The 20,756-nt window shown below is 37.4% G+C and overlaps 1 protein-coding gene across 1 annotated transcript; it reads right to left on the bottom strand.

Moving 5' to 3' along the window:
* Positions 1–3,839: 3,839 nt before the first annotated feature.
* Positions 3,840–20,681, bottom strand: LOC121649015 (leucyl/cystinyl aminopeptidase). Its single transcript, XM_041999549.1, has 22 exons — positions 20,288–20,681; positions 17,933–18,027; positions 16,955–17,157; positions 15,829–15,940; positions 15,411–15,668; positions 15,119–15,309; positions 14,827–14,965; positions 14,262–14,396; positions 13,967–14,087; positions 13,727–13,878; positions 13,527–13,640; positions 13,302–13,433; positions 12,783–12,917; positions 11,598–11,758; positions 11,436–11,524; positions 11,174–11,357; positions 10,904–11,060; positions 9,753–9,937; positions 9,417–9,578; positions 8,229–8,369; positions 8,038–8,119; positions 3,840–7,936 (listed from the first exon to the last, which is right to left on the bottom strand). The coding sequence occupies exons 1-22, from the start codon at positions 20,313–20,315 to the stop codon at positions 7,805–7,807; spliced, it is 3,108 nt and encodes a 1,035-aa protein (XP_041855483.1). The 5' UTR covers positions 20,316–20,681; the 3' UTR covers positions 3,840–7,804.
* Between the last annotated feature and the right edge of the window lie 75 nt (positions 20,682–20,756).

Here is a 20,756-nt window from a genome sequence, read left to right as displayed (position 1 = left end):
AAAAGTGAACAGATTCATGAAACCATTACAAACACTCAACATTTGGGTGAAGCACACCTTAAATTCTCTTATCAGCTGAAGGGCTTTTCACCAGCTGCAGACCCTGGTCATGCAGCTCACATTTCATCAGATATTGGTAATCAGTTGTTATGAAGTGTTTCATCTTATCGTTTTGATCTGATGTAGGGTGCTGTTGAGGAGGCCAATTGTGACCATAACTGTGACTGTGTCAATCTGACCTTTAGCTGGGCTGCATTGTTCAGATGGGTTGGTTAATGAGGGCTGTCACAGAAAATAAAGACAACGGCTGACTGATGGCTGATGTGAGATCGTATCAGCCAAAGAGAAGCAGCAGCAAAAAAGATGAGCTGGGTTGAAAGGAGATGATCAAGTCAAGCAGCAAAATTCCTTGACTCATGTGTATGCTGATTGGAGAAAATGATTGATCAGCAGAGACAGAAATGTTCTCTGAGATGTCAGGATGACCTTTTAAGTTAGCTGTTAGTATTATAAAGTAGGAATTTTTCATGTCATGTTGGCAGTCATATTTTGCTGAGACAGGGGGCGTTGGCCGGAAGGTAGACTGATATAAATCATTCCAAGTTAAGAAGGTAAAGTCTCTTTAAAATGCTTAAGCAGTCTGATGATTGTTTAAGAAAATGCTAAGTGTGTGGTGGGAGATTTTGTGGGTGTGTAGAGATTTTATGACTAAAATAATAAGCTAGTAAAAGGGTCTATTATGAAATGTTTACTGAGCATTAAACATATATGTGCTTATTAAAAATGTTTAGTATTTATAACTGAGCTTGTAAAATAAATCTGCACTAAAATGATGGAATATGCCGGTCATCTTCTGACTTGGGGTCATGAGGAGAGAGAGGATATCTCAAATCTGTGCCTGCCTCTAATATAAATAAATATAAATTGGTTAAAAGGGAAATTGAACATCATTAGCAACAGTGATTATCAGGTAACAGTGAACATATAGATGGCTAACCGTCTCAGTATTTTAATTTCACAGAGGTTCTACAAACAGTATCACATCCTCCTTATTAATCAGGAATGCTATTAGACTTGGCCAGCTCCCTCTTACCATGTTTTCTGTCTCAAATTGTCCTTGAAATATGTGTCTAAACTTTGATTTCCTTCAAAAAAACATCTAAAAACACTAAATATTCAGATAGCACGTGTTTACAGGGGAGCCAGTAACTGACTAAGCTGATAAGCTTTTTGCTTAAAAAATGCTTTCTTACTGCTTTAGGACTTGTAGTGTAGTGTAGTTTTAGAAAGTACCACATTCCTATTCCTATTCTAAAACATGTTGAAGCAAGAAATAGATTGTGCATTTTCTGTTTTCAGTTGATATTACAGGTACATCTGACAGTATACTCATTTAAAGTGTGTTTTAAATATTTGGCCAGGAATAACAGATTGTTTTCCTTTTTTTTTTAACAAGAACTGTGTCCCCTATGGACGGACTTAAAAAAACATATAGACTTATAATGTCAGCATAACTTACTGCAAATCTGCAGAAAAGAAACACCACACTTCGTCTTAGCTTACTTGCTGTATAAGTTAGACAAGTACCAGCCAGTGAAATATCATGACTCCTTTGTGGCAACTTGCTTCTGAGGAGCAATACTGGAATGCAATTATGTTTAAGTGTGCACAGGAATGGATAACATCTATCATTCATCTAGTTCCCAGAGACCAGTTTAATCTAATTAAGGGTCATGGGGAGCTGAAAGGGACCCCAACTGCCACTGGATGAGAGGCAGGGTGTTCTCTGGACAGGTTGTTAGGCCTTCAAAGTGTCAGAGACAAGAGTAAAACATCTATTGACACTCACATTCACTTCTAAAGTCAGAATCACCAGTTAAAATAATATGTATATTTATGGACTGTAGGAGGAAACTGGTGTACCTGGAAAGAACCCATACTGGTACTGGAGAAACACATGAATCATCCACAAAGAAAGGCTCTAAAGGATTTAAACCAGTGACATTTCTGCTGTGAACAGTGCTAATCATGTGGCTGATATTTCATAAATAGGCTCAGCCATTTAACATTATGCTTTCTGTGACAATGAATCTCACCAAAGATAAGAATCCAAGTGTTTGTGTTTCATGAAAATAGTCAAATCAGAAGAAACCACTCAAATGAACATAAATGAACATAAATGATTACATATTAAAGTAAATGTAATGTCTTTATAATGTGTTTGTATATCTTTTTCTATGTGAAGAATATGTAGACATTTATTTAGTCCTTTCTTTTTTAAGACTTATTGCATCAGTTTTGCATGGTTAAAAAAAAAACTTTACTCAAAACCGTTACCTACAATTTGATGCTTGTCTTCTGCTCCCTGGTGGACGTATTTTGCACTGCAATATTCTGACGTCTCACATGATAATAAACTGCATATATGTGCAAATTATTTATTTATTTATTTGCATTTTGCTTTAAAAGGTGCCAAATAAAGACTTCATATGGAAAAAAAGAGAACTCTCTGCCCATTATTTCTTGGGTCAGGCTTTCATTGGTTAGAAATAGCCTGGAAGAAAGCAGACAAGTCAAAGAAATGAAGATAAAAACAAAATAAAGAACACGTTAAAGAAATTGTTTCCCCTTTGAGTGTCACTCAGCAATAGTAATTTTTGTCAAATACATTGTTTTATGGATACAAACAAATATTAGCAAACTTTATATTGTTATTCAGATTTCCTCTTTTGCAGTATTTTGTCAAAATGTGAAATGTTGGTTACACTTGCTTATGGTTTTAAATTTATTAAATTTTATTAAAGTGAACTAATTCAGCGGGTTTTTGTGAATGGGTACTTGTCAACAAACATCACCCGAAATATTGGATCTTCTCAGAGCTGTGTGCGTTTTCCCTTGCTACAGACAAATATAGGGCGTCACATGATGGACATAATCTTGTTAAATTCTCTGATGACACCACACTATTGCGATTGCTTCAAGTAACAGGAGAAGGTCATGGTGGAGCTTAATCATAAAATTACTTGGACTAAACAAAAGAAATAATTCCTCATTTTAAAAAAGAACTCTGCCCTTTCAAAACAGCATAATTCACTGTAAGAACGTCACAATTGAGATAGATTGAGGTTGAGAGCACCCTAAACAATATCATTAATATGGATTATTAGTGTCCAGCCGACAGATTTTAGGAGCAAAGTTATGCAGGTGTGCTCATCTCACAAAAACTTCTTTACTTTCAATACCCAGCAACTTATTCTGCAATTGACTATTGTTTGGTGTCGTTTATTGGATTGGATGAATGAATGAAGTCTAAAGTAAAATGACATACTAGCAAATGAACAGTTAATTCATTTAGCAATCAGAAGCACATTGAAGAACCACACAGCCAATACAGCCTGGCACCTCCTCCTCATGCTGGTCACCTGCTTGGTCATGCAAGGTGGTTGGTATCCCATTCTTTGTCACAAGTCAGCCAATGTGGTTTTGTTGGTCACTCTGGCATAAACAGCATGACTAAGCTTGAGGTCAAGACTGCAGGTAAATCTTTCCATCCTCTCCACTCACATTCTGGAGCTAGTCTCTGATAAACCATGCTCTGTGGGAGCGAGTGTTTTCATTTTGGAGGCTAGAGTTCGGTCCCAGACTCTGGAGATATGGCAACGTCACTAGTTATGAAACCTCATATCGACATCACTTTACATTGAGATTGCCCACAATTATAACAAGCCTTGTTTTTCCAGTGAGGCGGATGCTACCCCACATTATCACATTTCCTCCGCCAAAAACTGAAACTCTATCAGTGCAGCCATAAGCATGGCGTTCTCTCCATCTTTTCCCTCTTTTTTTTTTTTTTTTTTTTTTTTTTTAATGGTACAGTGTGTTTAATCCGTATTATTGTTTTATTTTGATGTAAATTCACATAATGTTATCTTCTCCCAGCTCTGACCTTATTCCAACTAACCTTGCAGCAGTGCTCATGCTCACAGCTGCTGCTAATCAGACATCTAATTGTATTTGTTTCAATTATTATTTTGTATTTATTCTGACTTTGCCTTATGGTCATTGTTTTAGTTGTAATTACATCCTTGCCAAAGCTGTTGCACACTTTGACACATTTGTCTGCTTATGATTGTCAATGCTGTTTTTAATTAAGGCTCTGTTGTAGTGTGATCATAAAGACTGTCAAACTAAATTCCCCTCTAGGGAACAATAAAGTTGTTTTACTTAACTGAATTAAACTAATACAAAGTTAATTTTTCACAGTGATTCATATTAAATTCAGCGTGGCTCACATTATAAGCAGGAAACACAATTATTTTATAACCGATACCCATAAGAACAAAAGTGGTGGTTGTTTAACTTTATTTGGAGTGTAAATATTGAAAATCTCTGAACTGTTTTGTTTAATCATAAAAAGCTGGGAGGTAAACTTTGGGTTATGTTAATAAGTGGCGGAGAACTTACAAACCTTAAGTAAACAATTTGAGAAAATCTGACGATGAAAGATCCCTTTAAATTTCCATCATAATGAAATCCGGACATTTTTCATAAAACTGCTCATTTATATTTTCTTCAAATGAGGAAAAACATTTCAGAAGCATTTACAGCATATCATCCCAGTGCATAATCAAAAACAATCTGACAGGTTTACTACACACAAGTTTCTCTACTTTAGATCTGCCATGATGAGTTGGTAACAACAGTAAAATATCATGACTCCTCATTCTCTCAAACATCATTCCTCAGTTTTCTGTAGCATCTAATAGTCCCTGAACTGTCTAACCAGCCACAAGTAGTCACAATTATTCAACTTGTATTCATTGAGGGTACCACTGAACAAAATTTAACACAGATCTTATGATTTTCGTTTGTAACAATCCCATACAAAAATCGGACCAAGAAGCTTAAATAATAATAAAAATAAATGCAAGCCTGTTCGAGTTAACAGGGAAGTCAACTTAAATAAGTACCACTTTGGATGCACTTTTGTCTTTAAAAAACTTTGGAGCAAAAGTAAGAGTAAAATGTATATATATATATATATATATATATATATATATATATATAAAACAAAAAAACTAAACTATAAAAACATAAGAAACATGGCTGAGTAATTCTGGAGTAGGTTGTGCATGTTTTTTTCCCATTTTGACTTATAAGTAACAGTTTTGCTAGACAAACATTTTACTTAGTACCCTCGGTATGCACATTAGCCCTTAAAACGGCATCCATCAAAGACCATCTTTTGATGTCTAAATCAGGAAATAGAGGAAAAAAAATAGGTTTGACCTTGCCTGTTGAATAATTCTATTTATATAATCCCTCTTATAAACTGTATTTACACACACATAACAGAAAGCAAATGTTATAATGCTAAAAACGAAAATATATAGAATGATATATCCAAAAGCGCAAAGTTGGCCATATTTACATTATAATTACAACTTTACAAGAGTGTAGAGTAAAAGAGCAACTCTGTACAGTGACTGCACTGCAGGCAAATAAGCAATAATAAAAAAACATGTGGTGCAGAGCTAGGGCTGGGCAGTGACCTAAAGAAATGACACCTCACCAAACAAATGGCAGTACATAATATCTTGGTATTCTCTATTATAATATTGGTAACACTGCTGTAAAACACTACATGTATGTTCTACTGTCAAACACCATCAGTAGTTAACATCTGAGGGCTTTTCTCCAATGATCTTTGCATTTAGATACTTAATTTAAATAAACTCCAGTTAAATTTTATTTAAATTTTTGCTTTTCTTCTCATCAGACAGCACTATGTTTTAAAAACTGTGAGTGAATTAGTGGCTGTTAATACTAAAGATTAGTCAGCCATTGTTGATTTTACATGTGACATCATCAAATTTAAAACAATGTCTGCTTTTGTACTTAGGTCTAAAAGGACTGTAAATGTTATGGTGTTTCCCATGACATGGTACAGTACAGTAGGGCTCTTCCATGTTTAATTTTCCACCAAAGACAGTATCCCCACAATATGGGAGAGACCAGATGTTTATCATAACAGAAAACTTCCCCATGTGTGTTTATCATAGAGAGTCCTAATAGCAAACATTTTTCTCTAAAGCAACTTACAAGTGAGTATGTAGGAGTATTGATTGTTCCTTGGAGTGAATTAGTTTGCAAAAAGTTTTAAAAAATGTCTGAATATCTTTTGAGAGTTATCATAATAAAAGCAGATCAACCCATTATTTCATATTCACTTTTGACAAACATACTCATGTGTGCATTGGTCGGGCCTGAGATGTCCATGACTTATGAAATAAATTTTGCAATGGACTTTCAAACAACATTAGAGTACTAAAATGTAAGGTAATAAGTGCTAATGCTGTAAAGATCTTACTTCCACCCACACGTGTACAGGTAACAGTTTGTTTTGACCATTCATGTTGTGTTTCCACATCATCTTATAGCATTATCCCAGTTTATTCTGCACCTTAGCTAAGGTTGTAGTAAAAAACGTATCATTCAATTTTGTGTGGCACTACATTAGAAAACTTTTTTAAAAAAAAGCATACAATACCATGTAATGGAAAAGGCCATCAGTTCACATGCACAGCTCACAGCCAGGCAGCAGACAGGAGAAGGAAAAGCAAGCGTTCACATGTTCATCCTGGCGACAATCTTCATAATTCAACCAGGGATTGTCCAACACATTGCTACATTTAAATCAAGTTAATTTTCTAAAAGAAAAACGTGGACAACATTGTCAAGTTGAAGCTCACAGAGTAGCTGACAAATACAGAAGGAAAGGAAGAGGCTGTGTGAATGAGTACACACACACACACCGCAAAGACTTTAAAAAGGAAATGCAAGATGTCTACATAAAACTGTTATCTGATTTTTTTTTCCTTCTTTTGTTTTTTTTTAAAATAAAAACACATATACAAATTTGGTAAACTACCCAGCCCTAATCAAAGCTCAAAAGTGTTTAATGGCTGGAGGAGGAAGAAACAAAGAAATGAACATTTGGCTCCAGTGTGCACTGCCCGCTTTCACCCAAGACACATTGGTTGTTGATTTAAACCTGCGCTGTTTTTTTATACATCCTCTACTGTACACAGTGGGAAGGTTTTTAGTACATTCAACTGATGCCAAAATAAGTATAAGTTTGGTATTTTAAGCCATTGGTCAATCAACGTAACCCAGCCATGACTAATATAGCAAATGCTTCACCTTGCATAAATAGTTAATACAGACAGGCAATTATTTCTCCTAGACAATTTAACACTAAGGGTAATTGCATCTTTCAAGTAGTAGTAACTTCAGCTCATCGTTGCTGTGGAAACCCTGACAGATGCATTATATACAACTGACAGTTCTCACACATACAATGATGATGACATTCATCATACTTTTGATTCTTTAAGTGGCCATTTTGCAGCTCACATGGTTAGATGTGCCTGAGAATCGGTTGGGCTAGAGGAGCTCATCTGAAGCGTGATTGTCTGCTCAGGCATGAGGTTTAGATGAGATCTGCAGAAAAGGTTTGGTCGACAGCATGAATTATGAGGAGTGTGTGTTAGGTCTGACAACACCCTGTAGACACACAATTGGAGCCACCCTGAGCTATCAAGTCCAACTAACAGGACCAATCTCAAATAATCTAAAACCCTGTCCACCCAGCTAGAGCACAACCTTCATCATTGATTAGTACACTAAATCTGGATCATGGAGTTAAGAGACAGAGTCCTACAAAAGTGCAAACACTGCTGCCTTTTTAAAGACACATCCCAGTTGTTTTTTGTTGAGGCAGACACCGGATGGAGTTACTTTCTTAGAGCCATTTTTGGAGTGTTGGCAAATTCCTGTCCATCCAAAGTTGGTTCAGCCTGATGGTTTCCAAAGCTTCCTGCACGCTTCTCATCTGAGAGCCACGCTCCTTCAGACTGGAGAAGAAAGCCTGCACCTGCACACGACACACACACATAACAGTTAATATCTTCCCAAAAACACATGCACACACCCTCAAATTACAAGCATGAATGTATAAGTAACTTTAAAACATACTTGTTCAAGGTGTGTCTGTGTGGAGAACTGCGAGGTAGAAGACTTGATGATTGTTTGGATTGCAAAAGAACCTATACGGAACCTTCAGCCAGAAACACAAATACCGTGATGTGCGTTATCTTTTATATTTCATGTAAATTCAATTTTTAAATGCATTCTCAGGGATGGCTTTTTATGAGGCTCATACTTACTTCTCAATGAGGCGATCCCAGTTCACTTGAATGAAATCCCAGGCAAACAAATAGCCAGCAAAGCCTTTACACACAGTGCTAATAACCAAAGGCAACTCCTGTGTCTGAATGATATCCCCCTTCAGACCTGCTTTAAGAATCCTGGAAAGATCAGATCAAGTGTTAATATGCTGTATTTCAGTGTGCCGGCAGTAAACTCTTGAACATGACAACCATCCTAATCAAGTACATTGTTTGTCATGCTATTTTAATCACTATAATATTACCATGAGAAAAAATTAAGACACAATGTTCAACATCAAACTTTGCAAAAGTCCCTCTGGATAAGAATGTTGTTTAATACTTGTCGAGATTAAGTAGTAGCCCCCCCCCCTTGACACAAACTGATCAACTTGTAGTTGCATTTGTTTTTGTGTATATGTCACAGCACAGAAATGGAAAAACTAGGTATAAGGTCATTTATAAATAGTGCCTCTACAGTAAGAAAGCGATTAATCCACCCATGAGCAACAGGAAAATAACAGGACACCTTTTCAGCTGTAAAATGTCCTGCTGTGCGTGTTTCTAAAGCCCTTTTCACCCAGCAGTCATGCCATATTTGCACCAAAAGCTGCCTAATTAATTTACTGCTGTTCCCCTTGGGAAGACCAAACAGCATTGAATCAGTCCCAAAGAAGTGCGCCCTTACAAACAGTAAGCTAGTGTTGCTGGATAAACTCAGAGACAAAAAAATAACTGGTAATAGAGGTGTACCACACCCCAGTGCCTCCTAGTAATCAGACACGTTACAATTCAGCTGTTACAGACTGTTGACACCAACTCAGCTGCATATTAGCTGAGTTTTAACTTTGACCCCTACAATCTCCCTCTAAAGAGGACACTGATCAACAACAAAAACCCATCAGTCCTACTTTAAACAGGCAAAGTGAAAAGGCCTTAATGACCATTAAAAAAAAGCACTGGCCAATGTAAAAGTCTGGTCATTTGCTAAACCAAAACAAAAGAACTGTCAAACCAATTGGTAGGATTTCGCCAATGTATATGTATCATTTTGTGAACTGGGTTATCCTGCATCAGGAAACTAACAACTGCACCCAATTTAAGGACAAGCCAGAGTTTAATTTAAAGGAAATTGACTTAATAAGACTATGTTTATTTAACACATGTCAAACACACACAAACACTTACCACACAATATTTCTTGAGTCCTGAGTCGATGCCAGACCCTGCAGAATTTTTCGCTTCTCTGAATCGTAGGTGGCATGTGTATACAAGCTGAGCAAAGTTGGCCAGTCTTCCTCTGACTGAGCAGCCACAGAGAAGACAACTTGCTGCAGATCACCTGGAATCCTACAGAAGTAAATACAGAGAAAAAACACTGTAAAAATATCCAACAACTCAAAGTCAGGTACTCATTAAGTCTCATCAAACCATTGTTAAAGAGATATGTGCACTATATGACTCATCCTGTCACCACTATGATCCTGACCACTACAGACAACACCCTTTGTGTCTTTTACTTACCGGAAGGTGCCGTTGGATTCAACATACTGTTTAAACAGGGATTTTGCTTTCTGAATGCAGCTTTCGCTCTTTAGACCACAGGCAGCCTCCAGGAGAGCTGAACGCAGCTCCTGTTTAGACACACTGTCCTCCTCTGACCATGTTTGGTTGTCCATCAAAGAGCCAAAATGCCACATAATATAAGTCTATTTCAGAAAAAGAAAGAAGAAGAAGAAGAAAAAAACATCATGAATACATAAGCAAACAGGCACCTTTCCCTTAAAACTTACCTTACAATCTGACTGACAAAATTCTTTTTATAAACTAAGGATGTTAATGTTACTGTTCCTATAAAAGAACAGACAATAACTAATTGCCTACTAACTACTAAACTCAAATTTTATCAGTGTAATAACACTTTGCGTTCTTTAGTTATTGAGTGAATCGAAGTTTCTAACTGTGGTAGCTGATTTGAAAGTAAAATATAAATGTCATTAAGTTAGAGTTTAGGAAAATAATAAGAAACAGTAACATTTTGAGAAAAGAATAAATGAAAGACAGAAAATAATCAATCATGGTTATTTTAATGTAGTATGATAAAATTGTTGGTGTTGGGATGTGATTTGGTCTTAGATTCAAAGTGGAGACACGGGGCAAATGTTCAAGGAAAAGTTTCTGGTGAGTCTGATTAACAAAGCTCTAATCAGTCTCACCGTCTTTATCTGCAGTAATATTTCAAGGTCCTGGATGGCCAAACTGCAACTGCAACCCACCACATGACAAGATGCTGTTTGCCAATAGGGACCGCTGCTTTTAAGTAATCTACAAATAGTGTTTCTGTATTGGCATGTATGTGCTAGGCTAGTCAGGCACCAACAGCAGGCCACTCAAACCGTCCAAGAGTGTGAATTTCTTGGCAGAAATAAGTCAGTGTTGGGAAACTGAGGCTGTCAAACAGTCTTTCAGCTGGAAGAAAATCTGGAGCGGCAACAGCACTGCTACACAATCAATTTTTAATCTTAATGTTTAAACTTTTTGACACTATTAAACAACTCCTTATTAATGCAATGCATACAAAATTCAAAATAATACTTCATGCATCACATACAGCTCATATGATGTTTTTCAGTAATGTTTTTTGCAGTGGATATGTGTGTATATATGTACATTACCTTCATGCGGGCAACTAGACCAGACTCCTGTCTTTTATCAAGCAGCCTGTAGATATTATTGAGCTGCAGCAGAGCTTCTGTTACAGGTGAAGTCTCAGTTTCATTGCACATATAGTTCAACAAGTTGAGGACTTGACGGAAGGATACACGTCCCAGTCTATTGACCACAAAAGACAATGAAGAGCAGTGGAACAGAAAAGAATTTACTTTAATTAGTGAATACTGCTTAAAAAGAAGAAGAAAAACAAGATTAGGTTGTCTTCTTTTTACCTGGAGAGTGCAAAGATGTTATGTATAAGTGAAGCACGATCTTCATGCGTAAGAACACCGACATTTGTGGACAAAGCATCGGTCAGAGCAGCCCAGCCCTCCTCTCCATAGTTGACGATGTAAAAGCCTGTGTTTCTGTAGTTCAACTTGAGCCACTTCACACTTTCGGGCAGCTTCAAAGTTCCTGAAGACAGAGACAAAACATACTATTTGACACAGTATCTAAACACTATTTATGTGGAAGTCATGTTTTGTATTTTACCTGACTTGGACTTCAGAGTGAACACCTGTCTGCACTCAGGGGCCAAACTACAGCTGTCATTTACGTATGTTACTGGAATATTCCACAAGCTAAATGGAGCACACAGCACAGTTAGACTTGTGATGCCTTTCTATGATCTCAGCATATGGCGGTGAAACTCACCTGGAAGTATACGTGTTATTGTCAGATGTAAGCAGGAAGTGCTCCTGTGTCAGGATCACCTGATCTCCCTTGCGGCTTACAGTAACCAATGGGAAGCCTTTCTGTGATGTCCATGAACTCATCATCTCTGATATATTCTGGTGATGTGTGGAGACTTCGACCTACAGGCAGAAAGATAATACAGTCTCAGTGTGATCCAATGCAGTGTTTATTGTTTTTTTCATCATAAAATGTTGTCATCTGAAACGTTGCAGCTATTTCATGGAAATTTGTGGTTAAAATGAAAACAGTATATCTCTGTCAATAAAGAACGCAAATTTGGAAAAATAAATCAAATATAAACCCTAAACACTCTCCATGACCAAAGTTTCAAACTGTCAACATTGACACACATTCACATGATCAGTGTTTGTTTGTAGCAGTTAGCTGGACCAAAATACTCATTTACAAACTGTATTTGTGAGCAGTTAAAATCCTCTTCCACCAACTACATTATTCATGTGCCATGTCCTCCATAGTAATTATGTTACACCTGACAAGGAAGCCACAAACCTGCGTTGAGAAAATGGGGCGTGTCCAAATGAAAGGCCCGTGTAATGATTGATTTATATAACAGGATTGATATATTGATACTTTATAGATATACCACTTGCAGCGCATATTTATTTAATCTGACTTTACAAAACTAAATATGGAGATTCTGACAGAACACGTGCATAATTATGTTTGCAGATCCACTGGTATGTAGCCCGTATGAGATGTATCACAGGACTGCTGTATATCAAATAACCAGCAGATGTCAGTACTCACAAATGAACTACTAAAGGGGGCTTTGAGTAATACAATTTATGGCAAACTAATTGGCCAGAAAGACTTGACACATTAAGGGGGCTTCATTATACCATCACTACTGCAGAGGGGAGTAAGACAGAAAGAAAAATATTACAGTCATCAATCATATTATTATATCAATATCAGTATTGTTGTGTTTTTTAGGATACAAATAGAGCTCTTGAGACACTTCTTTGTTAAAACCAATCAATAGTGACGGTAAAACTAACTAAATTCGAAAGTCATATGAAGACTATCTTATTTACACAGTTGGCTCTCAGCCTACAAGGAAAAACAATGACTCAGTTAATGAACTAATTATGATAAAGTCATGAAAATAACACACACACATACCTGTGTGAGGCTGTTCCAGAGGTCATCAGTTACTGTATTTAATCCACTAAACTGTTTTAGGTAGTGGATGATGCCCTTTCTAAACTGCTGATTCCCAGGCAAGGAAGCATTCAGCATCAGGAGAATTGATGCACCCTGGAAAACAGAGGGACAAGAAATCTGTGATTAGAACCAAAACAAGCAATGACTACAGTTCTGTTTCATTCCATCCCATCATTCCCTCACAGCCCTCCATTCACTTGCACTTTGAGCAGGCCTTAAGACAACAAAGCATTTGCGTGATGTGTAGGCCACCTGTGCACACGAGCTATAAACAGGACATAACAGCCTGCACCTGGTCTCCCAGAATCTTCTCCCCAAGAGACTAGCATGACTGGGAGTCATCCAGGAATTCACCAGTTACTTACATAACTTCCATTAGAGCTGACTGAGGCCCAGTACAGAAATTTCTCCCTCGGATAAATAACGGGATGTAGAAGTACAGTGAAAGAGGACAGCATCTATTAATTAAAAGTGCACCTTTTCATAAGAGACTGAGTCAAACATCTCTTCCACTTGTTCCGGTGTATTGACCTCTGTTGACACAGCGTGAGAGGAGTTTAGGGCATCTTTGTCCATGGCTCTGAACCGCACTGCTAAGAATAAATTACCCTGCAAACGTACAAACAGGACTTATTGTAATAACACAAATGTTTCCGCTTAAAAACAAGAGAAATGTTTTATGGATTAAAAGCTTGAACCTACGATGTCAAGCTTGGGGAACACCATCTGCAGTGACATATACTGCATGTAGGTGGCAAAGCCTTCGTTGAGCCACAGGTCGTTCCACCAGCTCATAGTTACCAGGTTTCCAAACCACTGCAACACAGTACCAAAGATGGATCAGCCCTCTGAACATCATCTCTGTTCCTGCTTTTTTCAAAGACGCAAAAGTAAAAAACTACCTGATGTGCAAGCTCATGCGCTATCACAGAAGCAACAACTTGTTTTTCCAGAGGGGAAGACTCTTTGCCCACCAGCAGGGTGGTCTCCCGAAATGTGATGAGCCCCCAGTTCTCCATGGCACCTGCTAGGAAGTCAGGGATTGCTACCAAATCTGACAAAAAAGAAAGCAAAGATATACTTTAGACATGTATAATTTGCATAAATTATGTGAACTATACAGGTATGGGGTGTGTGCTTACCAAGTTTCTGGAGGGGATACTTAATATCAAAAAAGTCGTTATAAAACTCCAGCAGTTTGGAAGCTGTTTCCAAAGCATAGTCAGCATGCTCTTTCTTCTCTGGCACAGAGTAGACCGAGACCTGAACAGACACTAATTTATAATTCATACTGTAAACACACACATACATACTCACATCCAAATAGACTATCTGCAATGAAAAGCTCACAAAACACGTCAGGTATAAACACATGATGAGATCTACAACCTGAGCCAACAACAAAAAGGAAGTCACGCACATCTTTTTCAGACCTACCATGGTTTCTGAAGCATTTTTGCTGATAGGGGTGAAGTTCGCAACAATGAAGGCCACCAGGTATGTGCTCATGTTGACACTGCTCTTTTCAAACTCGTCCTGCACAAGGTCATTAGAAAGAGGTGTGGATTTGGCCTGAAAACACAGTATAAAGAAAAGGTCACTGATGTTGGAAGTATACTAGATTTTAAAGGAACACAGCACATCAAGCAAATACCAATAAATCATCTGTTAGCTTAAATATGGTAAGATGAATGATGTGCAACATCATTAAGACAAGAAGTGGCATAATTCAGTCACCATAAAGCATTGCTTCCAATTGTAATTAATGGTGACATGAGGCTGTGTGCACTGCCTCTAAAGGTTATAAACCTGCCTATTGAAAGCCTTATATGAAAAGCCTATAAGAAAGCCTTCTTTTTTTATATTCCTATGGGCACTAGTCATCAGCTAGCATAACATTAACTGTTAACATTAAATATCTGTGCAAACCAAGAGATGCTATGTAAGACACTCCAGTAGATGCTGTTTTTCTTTTCAAGACAAATAACTAATTTTACTGTACCTTAGGCATGTTGGAAAGAGTCATGTAATTTTGTTTTCTGTTGATTTTTATCAGGAAAGTGGCTTTGAAAGCTGGTTCATCAAAACAAGGGAAGGCCTTCCTGGCTGACAGTGGCTCAAATTGTGTTGCTGCTAAGACCCTGGGACAAAAGACAGTCATTACTCCTGCTGAACTAGAAAAATTCCTTAAGAACAGAAAAAAAAAACTTTTTTTTTTTGCATCATCATGAGGTGAATCAAGTTCATATTCTATAGCACATCTTTCACGAGTACTTACAGCAAAACAAGCTTACCGTTTGTTTCCATCTTTGTCAATGTATGAGCTGTTGTAGAAGCCATCGTAGGTGTGTGACAGGTTGGCAAAGTAATCCAGGGTCAAAACACAGTGTTGGTCTGTTTTCAGCTCCTCTGTAAACTTAATAGCTATCTGCTGTTTGGGTTTGTACTCCAGTACAGTCACATCTCTGGTCTGGCCTTCATCCAGCTGAAAAAGACAACTAATTTGTGAGCAACTAGTGAACAATAGAACAATGGCAAACAGTGAATTATTGAATTCATTAATAAACAAACCTAATTTAATCCCACCTTGAAGGTAGCTTTGGTAATGTTGAGATTAGCACCATGTAGGACAATGATCTTTGTATTATGAAGAACGACCATGTTGATAACAGTTCTGCCAGTGAACGTCATGTCATCAAAGTCAGGAGATAAGGTAAGCTCATAGCTTAGGGGACGTATGCTGCGAGGCAGTCGGAACTGGGCCCATGGAAACAGTTCACCGTTTGTGGAAATGGGGCTGATTGGCTCTGCTGGAGTGGTCTTATTTTGCTTACGACAACCTGCCTGCATAGGGATTGAGGATTAAACTCGGTCAGAGGAATGAGTGATTCCGCATGAAAGCAAAATAAAAAAGGCTAAAAAGGGAAGCTGTCTTGGCAGATATGTTAGCTGAAAGCATGTATGGATTTCCTATTTAAACAGAACAATGTGAAGATTTTCTTACCTTAGTAAAGGTGCAACCAGGTAAGAAGTAGAGTACCATGGTCATAGAGGCCACTATCACCAGGAATAATACACATACAACCATGGTGCGAGCTGAGGGTCGTGAACATGACCTGTGACACGAAAAAACAAAAACAAAAACAGTAGTGTCTCTAAATATTGTGTACAATGGTGCTGCAGCAGACTGATCATGAATCCTTAACTTTGTACAAGGTTGCTCTGAATGCAGGTAAACCTATATTCTTTGTGGAGCATTTGCATCAAGTGGGAGCACATATAGCAGATTGTAAATAGATTGTTTGTATACACATTAAACTATCCTAAAAACAGTAAACTAATGAAGCTGCAGGTAAATTTTACATCTTAATAGCCAATTTGGTACAAATTAAGGAAGTCAAACCGCCCGGTTAAGCGGCCCATTCTTAGAAAACATTTCACTGCTTTTAGTAACTTGACTGAAAAACTAGCAGTTTTCATGTGCAAAAGCTATTCCATCATTTCATATACAGTAACATGATATTTATTATGTGCATTTGTTTCTACTCATTTTAAACTACAACTAGAACTTAACATCATTGCTAAGATTTTGGTCTTTCATACATTTACAAAGATTTTGTGATGACAATTAAGCATAAAATACTTTTCATATTAGACTGTCACTTAATGCTCAAGGTTATTTGTTATCCAGTATTGCAACTATAAGCATAACATTTCTATCAGGACCTTGAATGCAGCAACAATTTCAGGAAATGCTTCAACACAATATGAGTCCAAGTTGTTTTATATTTTCCTCACAGGTATTGTATAGTTAAAAATCTCATCTCAAGGAGGTGAAGTAGGTTATTAGTGAATCTGAAGACCATTTCAGTACTTGCTACTATGCATTTATCATTTCCATCTGTAACTATGGCTTATTAGCTCCTCAGTGTTCTTTTTACAGAAAAGTTTTATAAACTTTTAGAAACAAATACAAAACGTTAATTTGATTTCAACTTTTGTGTATCACCAGGCTTTACAAATATTTAACCCAGAAGATGATGAAATATAACACTACTAAGAAATGTTCCTAGATTTTTATGCAAACATATTGTGAAGCATTGCAAACGATGACCTGCTCAGTGTATTACCTCGGTGGAGGCTGTCTGGTGTAGGGGGAAGAGTTGGATCGGTGAGCGGAGCTACGATTCATGAAGGACATGCCGAGGAGACGAGCTGAAGACTCACAGTCCTCCTCGTCCTCATCCATGTCATTTTCTCCTAGGCCTCGCACAAGCAACCGAGAGCTACGGGGCTCATATGACACCTCATCAGGGTCAAGAGAAGGAAAGGCCTAGAAGGAACAAGTCCAGAGTACTCTATTATTCTCTAGTTAAACTCTACACTGTTTTGAACACGTCTTTCATTGGATTGCATTCCCAGGTAATCAATCTGCAAAGGGTAGAAGGTCATGAGGGTAGTCAGGAGAGCAGGGCTTGTAACAAAAATAAAGTAAAATAATAAGCAAAGCACAAACGAGAGACAGAGAGAACAAAACATTAGGAAGTGTTTTGGATTGTTGACACAGATAGCTGACACAGATGCCAAAAAAAAGAAGTACACAGGACAATGAAATGTAATAGGAGATGGTGGATGTGAAAAACTATGAGAGAAAATAGGTAATACACACTTGGATAACAACACACAATTCAGTGATCTCATATTTCATTTGCTATTGCAGAACGTGTCTACTGTTCCCTGCCTGTTTATACTGATTCCCACATGGCCGTGCACAAAATTAACCAATAACATAAATAAACTGCATATGTCGAGATTGTTCCTCGTGTATGATAGCACCACTGAGGCAAACCTACCAGACATTTAATTGCTCTGGTTGGTTTTATATCTATCCAATTTCATAAATGGCTGTTTTTTTTATTTTTTTTATTTTATCTGTGCCCACTTTTAAAGCACCCTTAAAATGAAAACAAAGCTGATGCGTTCGCCTCTAATTTGCATATACACATTTTCTGAGAACACCCAGAAAGTGCTATCCATTCCTGAAACAAATTACTCCTATTTATGTTACTATAGTTGGTTCACATTATCAACATATGAAACTGACATACTGGGAATGCAGTGGAGTCTTTGGCCAAATCCACAACATCAGGCTCTTCTTCGAACATGCTGTTCTCAATCATGTTCCTTGGCAGGTTAGCATGTTCTGCAACACACAAGAGAAAAGAAATCAGACAGATTCTAAAAAAGGGAAGTGACCTATGACAAAGAAAGTTGTGCACAGAATGCAAAAAACATTAAAACAAGTGACTAACATTTAACTTATATGCAGTTTTTTCAGAATTTTCCTCAAAACATAGTGGCAATAAGACACTATTCAAAGCAAGGCTTGTTACATTTCCTGAAGTACAAACAACATGAAGCTACATTAAAAAAATGCATTCATGTCTACAGTTTTCTGTGTGTATGCGTAGCAGTTTCTTTTTTTCTTCTTCTTCTTCCTGTTGGTACTCTGACCTAAATAAAACAGGCTCATCAAGCTAGAGAAACACTGCTATGAACTTGTCCAACTAAATATGTGACAAGTAAAAAGGTCCTTACACTTTTTATCCAAAAAGTTCATTTAGTTTATTGCAGTAAAATTAAGCAACTGAGGGAGCCCACAGAAATGAGAAAGGACAAATGTTCTAAATATTCATTATCTGCCATATTGTGCTGAAGTATACAAAAGACTGCACTTCCTCAAATTATCGAAGCATTTTCTACAACAGGACAAGAATGAAGCCTTGTTTTACCACATTCATGTGATATTCTGGCTGCAATTGGGTTCTTTCCTCAATAGTTCTTGAAACAATCAGAGGCATGTTATACTTCCTAATTCAATAACTGAAGCAGTAGAACACTGTGTGCTATGAATCACTAATTTCACCACCCAATCCAATTATGCTTTTACAGATGATGATCAGTACTTTATCAGTGTCAGTACATGATAGATTTACATAAAGAGCAGAGAGGAATAGTACACATCTAATTAACGACATGCTGTTCAATAAAAGAGAAGGCAGCAAACACAGATTGGTTTTAAATCCCCAAAATATAAACTTTCCAAAATGTGAGAGCTCACATCAGTGCAGTGTTTCTCATATGACTGCAACACAGCCTCTCTGTCTGGACAACACTGCTGTGGTATGAATGTCTATTAATAGATTAAGAGCTAAGTGGTTAGGTACTGTGTAATGTCCAGAAGACTTTACAGTAAAAATAATACCCATAAAGACACATTACACTTTAATGACTATCATTTCTGTTTCTAACAGCTATAGGATATTGCCGTTTTAACATGGTGATATACATTTTATATAGACACAACATATCTGGACGAAAGAGGTCGTTATCATGATGTTACATCGAGGAATATGAATGCCAAGTTTTCATGTAGCAGTTAAGTACATTATCAAATGACTGCGTTCTTCCTATTTATTCAAAACAACTATCAGCCCTACCTAGTATTGTTAAGTATGTGTTTGACTTTGGCAGATCTGTCTATTTTTACAACCAAAGTGGAAACACACAGTAAAGACTTCACATGGATGCAGAGCACCCAGAAATAACACTGTTTATCATTGGTTGATTATTAAAAGCATAAAGGAAGTATGAGGTTTTCAAATCGTTATCTGTTGAAAATGCAATTTTGAAATACAAGTTAAGTCTTGTACTGAAAATCACAAAGTCACAACCAAGAATACTCACACGTTTTAAAGAGAGAGAGAGAGAGAGAGAGAAAAGTCATACTGCTGTGATTTGGTTATTGTTTCTTCCTGTTGAAGAACACTGTGATAGTGGTCTTTTGTTTGTATAATAAAGACCATGACGCCATGTGACTACAGCAGAGGTTATAAAGCAGCTGACTGCTAGCAGCCTGGACTGAGCTGGGCACGACTTTTTAGTTCTTCAAAACAGGACCAAATATAGCTACTATCAAACTAACAGGTTTACACTTGGTAAAGAGCTGTGTAAACTGTGCTGCTGGGATTTAACACAACGTCATTCCTAACAGCACATTAGTATGTTTATGTTTTTATTTCTAGACACGCTATTTCACAATAATTACTTACAGTATTCGGAGCAAATATAATCATAATGGTACACAAAAAGCTGCAAGGCTTATATGTAAACATTAATTATGTGATTTATGAGGAGGAGCCATGCAAATTTTATTGTTTAATCGCAGGACAGTCAACAGTAAGTTAGCTTCCGAGAATCCCTCCGCTGTGAAAACAACCACTTTAGTCGGAAAACGCCGAGTTGCTTTTTTTCCCCCCCTGAAAACCTGATTCCACTAATATAAAAATTTGTCCTCTAATGAATGTCACTCCCACTGTGCCTGCAGCCAGTGTCCCGACAGTTATTAGCTGGCCTGCTGCTGTTAGCTTACTGTTACAGTACTTATCATTTTCCGTCCTTACCTGTACTGTTCCTGTCGAACAAATCCATGGTGAGATCTGCCGAAGACCTCCTTAGGCCAAAAAAACGAGGGAACTTCTAAATGTTAAAAGACGTCCAACAAATGTGATGTTTTTGACTGGCCACAACCAACAACAGCAATAAACAGCAGCCTACCACCACGTAAGCTAACTACGTAGTAGCTAGCTTGAGACTAGCCAACTTCTGACAATTGTAACTGATAACATTCAGTTAGCTAACATTAACTGCTTTCCATAACTATATCATCCATGGCTTTATGTTAAAAATGTGGTAATTTCCAGGAACTTTTCTGAAAATATAAACCCCTACGCTGAAAACGCAAAAAACAAATCTTAATCTCAAGTGTTCCACAAATACACGAGAGAAGAATGACACTTTTCCTGTTGTTGACAACCTACCATCAAATTACAGTACCAACATCCGATTGGATGTTAAACCAGGGGGCGGGGT

This window comes from Melanotaenia boesemani, chromosome 11 (assembly GCF_017639745.1).
Source record: "Melanotaenia boesemani isolate fMelBoe1 chromosome 11, fMelBoe1.pri, whole genome shotgun sequence".
In the NCBI taxonomy this organism is placed as follows: domain Eukaryota; kingdom Metazoa; phylum Chordata; class Actinopteri; order Atheriniformes; family Melanotaeniidae; genus Melanotaenia; species Melanotaenia boesemani.
The sequence above is the reverse complement of the archived record's forward strand: the minus strand, read 5'-3'. Positions and strand labels throughout refer to the sequence as shown.